A 6,243-nucleotide genomic window follows, 5' to 3' on the forward strand; every position below is an offset into this window, starting at 1 on the left:
CTTTGATCTCAGAATGGACACGAGCATGAGTTGACTTGCTGTTGGGTTTATGACAGAAACACAATGAACACAGTGTTAATGAGCCAAACGTTTCTGTTGCTGAGGCTTTGGAACAAACTATAGAGTTGTTTCATTTACAGTCAGTGTTGGCCAGAACTCCATTTCGCTGCACGATGAAGGGAACGAGTCGTGTTTCAGCCAACATGAGATTACAGTGTAGAATTCAAACACATTTAAATGGTTTTAAATGTGGAGCTCCATTTTCCTGAGGGCCGAGTGGTCCTGAGGGCCGAGTGGTCCTGAGGGCCGAGTGGTCCTGAGGGCCGAGTGGTCCTGAGGGCCGAGTGGTCCTGAGGGCCGAGTGGTCCTGAGGGCCGAGTGGTCCTGAGGGCCGAGTGGTCCTTATAATAATTATAATGATAGAGTCATATTTTGTGGAAAATAAAATACAAACAGCATTCCCAAGCTACAAAACACATTTAATCTTTTTAAGATGCATTTAATCGTTTACAAGCTGGTTTCCAAAATATGAAGTTAAAGTGATCAGGAGCTAGCCTGGCTAATTCTTACAGTATTCTAGAGTCAATCTAGTTACTAATTATTTAATTTCAGCACATAAGGATTTGTGTGCAAGTGTCATGTGCAATAGCAGAATCTTTTGGCGTGAATCACAAGTTTAATCTGACTTTTTACACATAAATCCACATTTTCCTGGTACATTTCTGTAAAGAGTCTTTTGCATGAGCTCGTGTGCAGTGATCATAAAGATACTGAGAGCTTCTGAGACCAGGAATCAACTACAGCCCGACACATTCTGCTCTTTCAAACGGTGAAAGAACCTCTCAAAGCTTTGGGTCTGTCACAGCAGAACCCTTCACGCACAGCAGAACCCTTCACGCACAGCAGAACCCTTCACGCACAGCAGAACCCTTCATGCACAGCAGAACCCTTCATGCACAGCGGAACCCTTCACGCACAGCGGAACCCTTCACGCACAGCGGAACCCTTCATGCACAGCGGAACCCTTCATGCACAGCAGAACCCTTCACGCACAGCAGAACCCTTCACGCACAGCAGAACCCTTCACGCACAGCAGAACCCTTCACGCACAGCAGAACCCTTCACGCACAGCAGAACCCTTCACGCACAGCGGAACCCTTCACGCACAGCAGAACCCTTCATGCACAGCGGAACCCTTCACGCACAGCGGAACCCTTCACGCACAGCGGAACCCTTCACGCACAGCAGAACCCTTCATGCACAGCAGAACCCTTCACGCACAGCAGAACCCTTCACGCACAGCAGAACCCTTCACGCACAGCAGAACCCTTCACGCACAGCAGAACCCTTCACGCACAGCAGAACCCTTCACGCACAGCAGAACCCTTCATGCACAGCAGAACCCTTCATGCACAGCAGAACCCTTCACGCACAGCAGAACCCTTCACGCACAGCGGAACCTTTCATGCACAGCGGAACCCTTCACGCACAGCGGAACCCTTCACGCACAGCGGAACCCTTCATGCACAGCAGAACCCTTCACGCACAGCAGAACCCTTCACGCACAGCAGAACCCTTCATGCACAGCAGAACCCTTCACGCACAGCAGAACCCTTCACGCACAGCGGAACCCTTCACGCACAGCAGAGCCCTTCATGCACAGCGGAACCCTTCACGCACAGCAGAACCCTTCACGCACAGCGGAACCCTTCATGCACAGCAGAGCCCTTCATGCACAGCGGAACCTTTCATGCACAGCGGAACCCTTCATGCACAGCAGAACCCTTCACGCACAGCGGAACCCTTCACGCACAGCGGAACCCTTCACGCACAGCGGAACCCTTCACGCATAGCGGAACCCTTCATGCACAGCAGAACCCTTCATGCACAGCAGAGCCCTTCATGCACAGCAGAACCCTTCATGCACAGCAGAACCCTTCATGCACAGCAGAACCCTTCATGCACAGCGGAACCTTTCATGCACAGCGGAACCCTTCACGCACAGCGGAACCCTTCACGCACAGCGGAACCCTTCACGCACAGCAGAACCCTTCATGCACAGCAGAACCCTTCATGCACAGCAGAACCCTTCATGCACAGCGGAACCTTTCATGCACAGCGGAACCCTTCACGCACAGCGGAACCCTTCACGCACAGCGGAACCTTTCATGCACAGCGGAACCCTTCATGCACAGCAGAACCCTTCACGCACAGCAGAACCCTTCATGCTCAGCGGAGCCCTTCACGCACAGCAGAACCCTTCACGCACAGCAGAACCCTTCATGCTCAGCGGAGCCCTTCACGCACAGCAGAACCCTTCATGCACAGCAGAACCCTTCATGCTCAGCGTCGCAGACTCTCGGTGCGTGAAACAGACACATGTGTGAGTGATTAGCCTGGCTGCTTTTTACCTGGAGGTGATGAAAGTGACGCCCCCCCTCGCCCCGCCCTCACCCCCCCTCGCCCCGCCCTCATGCCCCCCCTGGCCCCCCCGTGCCCCTCACACACCGGGTCAGACCTGTATCTTCTACAGTTACTGCAGCTTGATCAGACTCAGCTGTGGAGGCAAGGGCAGACTTTGAAGTCGGGGCGGCTGAAATGCAAAGACTCATTATTGTGAGTTTACAGTTCAGACTTATGGCCTTGTCAAAGTTCACTTGTGGTTGATTATTCAATGCTCTAAATCCTGTGAAATGGACTGGATCATTGCAATGCAATGATGAAGAAAACTAAGAATATTGATACTTTGCAGTGAGAACAAAATGAGCCATTGTTACGATAGTTTCAGACGGTCTGAGCGCTCATGGTCCTGCTGAAGAGTTTGGACAGAAAGGCGAGTGACTTGCTCGTTATTTCTCACTGAGGGACGTGTTTGAGCATAAATGAGTTCATCAACAAGTCACATTGTTTTACTGGACATATTTTTAACCATGTTCCAACATTTTTCCCTCATCAAACCCAAACCTGGAGTTGTAATTATTAGAGATTGTAGATTATTTCATGCAAGTTTGATGAATGTCTGAGCCTCAATATAGCCTTTTATATCTGGAGTTAGTGTTATATCTGGAGTTAGTGTTATATCTGGAGTTAGTGTTATATCTGGAGTAAGTATTATATCTAAGTATTATATCTGGAGTAAGTATTATATCTGGAGTAAGTATTATATCTAAGTATTATATCTGGAGTAAGTATTATATCTGGAGTAAGTATTATATCTGGAGTAAGTGTTATATCTGGAGTAAGTGTTATATCTGGAGTAAGTATTATATCTGGAGTAAGTATTATATCTAAGTATTATATCTGGAGTAAGTATTATATCTGGAGTAAGTATTATATCTGGAGTAAGTATTATATCTGGAGTAAGTGTTATATCTGGAGTAAGTATTATATCTGGAGTAAGTATTATATCTAAGTATTATATCTGGAGTAAGTATTATATCTGGAGTAAGTATTATATCTGGAGTAAGTATTATATCTAAGTATTATATCTGGAGTAAGTATTATATCTGGAGTAAGTATTATATCTGGAGTAAGTATTATATCTGGAGTAAGTGTTATATCTGGAGTAAGTATTATATCTGGAGTAAGTATTATATCTAAGTATTGTATCTGGAGTAAGTATTATATCTGGAGTAAGTGTTATATCTGGAGTAAGTATTATATCTGGAGTAAGTGTTATATCTGGAGTAAGTGTTATATCTGGAGTAAGTATTATATCTGGAGTAAGTATTATATCTGGAGTAAGTATTATATCTAAGTATTATATCTGGAGTAAGTATTATATCTGGAGTAAGTGTTATATCTGGAGTAAGTATTATATCTGGAGTAAGTGTTATATCTGGAGTAAGTATTATATCTGGAGTAAGTATTATATCTGGAGTAAGTGTTATATCTGGAGTAAGTGTTATATCTGGAGTAAGTATTATATCTGGAGTAAGTGTTATATCTGGAGTAAGTGTTATATCTGGAGTAAGTATTATATCTGGAGTAAGTGTTATATCTGGAGTAAGTATTATATCTGGAGTAAGTGTTATATCTGGAGTAAGTATTATATCTGGAGTAAGTGTTATATCTGGAGTAAGTATTATATCTGGAGTAAGTATTATATCTGGAGTAAGTGTTATATCTGGAGTAAGTGTTATATCTGGAGTAAGTATTATATCTGGAGTAAGTGTTATATCTGGAGTAAGTATTATATCTGGAGTAAGTGTTATATCTGGAGTAAGTGTTATATCTGGAGTAAGTATTATATCTGGAGTAAGTGTTATATCTGGAGTAAGTATTATATCTGGTGATGGACGATTCAACATCATTGATTCTTTTTTTGATCCAATATCAAGTATTACTATGATCAGTATCGTATCGATATCGATATGATGGATTGGATTTAAATGCACTCCTGTATATCACTATGTCCTCTACCCCAGCTTCAACTGCACATTAACTGAACATTAACTGAACATTAACTGAACATTAACTGAACATTAACTGAACATTAACTGAACATTAACTGAACATTAACTGAACATTAACTGAACATTAACTGAACATAGGCCTGCAATTAACGCTTATTTTAATGTTGACTTGTCAGTTACTTTATATATTTTTATCGTATTGGGGAATGAACACTTCTTTTATAATACAAATCAGAATTTTAATTTTTTTCTTTTTATATTTGAACTTAATAATGCTACTACAACTCTGCAGTTCATCTGTGAGCCCCAGAATCAGGCTTTCCTCCAAACGTAAAAGATTATTACAAAAAAGCAACATAAAATACACACAATACCAACGCTAAAAAGTGTCAAAAGTACTTTCAAAATCAGAATAAAATGTAGGACTTTGAAATCACTTTGTTTTTAAACCGTTCTCTTTCAGTTACGGCCTGAGCAAAGAGGAGGCGGACTCCTTCGTGCTCTGCGATGCCATTGGCTCCATCACTGAGCGTCAGTGGAAGACCGAAGCGTTCCGCGTTGTTGGCGATAACGAGAAGCCCCTCCTCCTGCAGTCACTATGGAAACCACGAGAAGGTCTGGCCAGACGTTTCGAAATCCAGAAACGCAGCTGTGTCGAGGAGAAGGCGTCTCGAGAGAAAGACACGGTCACTGCAGGTAACGCCGTCCTCACTGCATCCTCTGTTGTCATGACACTTCTGTTGTCATGGCACTTCTGTTGTCATGACACTTCTGTTGTCATGACACTTCTGTTGTCATGGCACTTCTGTTGTCATGGCACTTCTGTTGTCATGGCACTTCTGTTGTCATGACACTTCTGTTGTCATGACACTTCTGTTGTCATGGCACTTCTGTTGTCATGGCACTTCTGTTGTCATGACACTTCTGTTGTCATGGCACTTCTGTTGTCATGGCACTTCTGTTGTCATGGCACTTCTGTTGTCATGACACTTCTGTTGTCATGGCACTTCTGTTGTCATGGCACTTCTGTTGTCATGGCACTTCTGTTGTCATGACACTTCTGTTGTCATGACACTTCTGTTGTCATGGCACTTCTGTTGTCATGGCACTTCTGTTGTCATGACACTTCTGTTGTCATGGCACTTCTGTTGTCATGGCACTTCTGTTGCCGTGGCACTTCTGTTGTCATGACACTTCTGTTGTCGTGACACTTCTGTCGTAATGGCACTTCTGTTGTCATGGCACTTCTGTTGCCATGGCACTTCTGTTGTCATGACACTTCTGTTGCCATGACACTTCTGCCGTAATGGCACTTCTGTTGTCATGGCACTTCTGTTGTCATGACACTTCTGTCGTAATGGCACTTCTGTTGTCATGGCACTTCTGTTACCATGACACTTCTGTTGTCATGGCACTTCTGTTGTCATGTCACTTCTGTTGTCATGACACTTCTGTTGTCATGGCACTTCTGTTGTCATAGCACTTCTGTCGTCATGACACTTTTGTCGTCATGGCACTTCTGTTCTCATAGCACTTCTGTTGTCATAACACTTCTGTTGTCATGGCACTTCTGTCGTCATGGCACTTCTGTTGCCATGACACTTCTGTTGTCATGGCACTTCTGTTCTCATAGCACTTCTGTTGTCATGACACTTCTGTTGTCATAACACTTCTGTTGCCATGACACTTCTGTCGTCATGGCACTTCTGTCGTCATGGCACTTCTGTTCTCATGGCACTTCTGTTGTCATAACACTTCTGTTGTCATGGCACTTCTGTTGTCATGGCACTTCTGTTGTCATGGCACTTCTGTTGTCATAGCACTTCTG

At 43.9% G+C, this 6,243-nt stretch overlaps 1 protein-coding gene across 1 annotated transcript in view; it reads left to right on the top strand.

The window, feature by feature from the left end:
- LOC140368789 (ras-associating and dilute domain-containing protein-like) overlaps nucleotides 1-6,243 on the top strand; it is a 72,786-nt gene that overhangs the window by 34,183 nt on the left and 32,360 nt on the right. Inside the window, exon 4 of the mRNA XM_072455846.1 lies at nucleotides 4,879-5,111. Coding sequence (XP_072311947.1) covers nucleotides 4,879-5,111 — 233 coding nt within the window. The remainder of the gene's footprint in view (nucleotides 1-4,878; nucleotides 5,112-6,243) is intronic.

This window comes from Eucyclogobius newberryi, unplaced genomic scaffold (assembly GCF_026437365.1).
Source record: "Eucyclogobius newberryi isolate DKJ021-1_F unplaced genomic scaffold, fEucNew1.0.hap1 SCAF_20, whole genome shotgun sequence".
Taxonomy (NCBI): domain Eukaryota; kingdom Metazoa; phylum Chordata; class Actinopteri; order Gobiiformes; family Gobiidae; genus Eucyclogobius; species Eucyclogobius newberryi.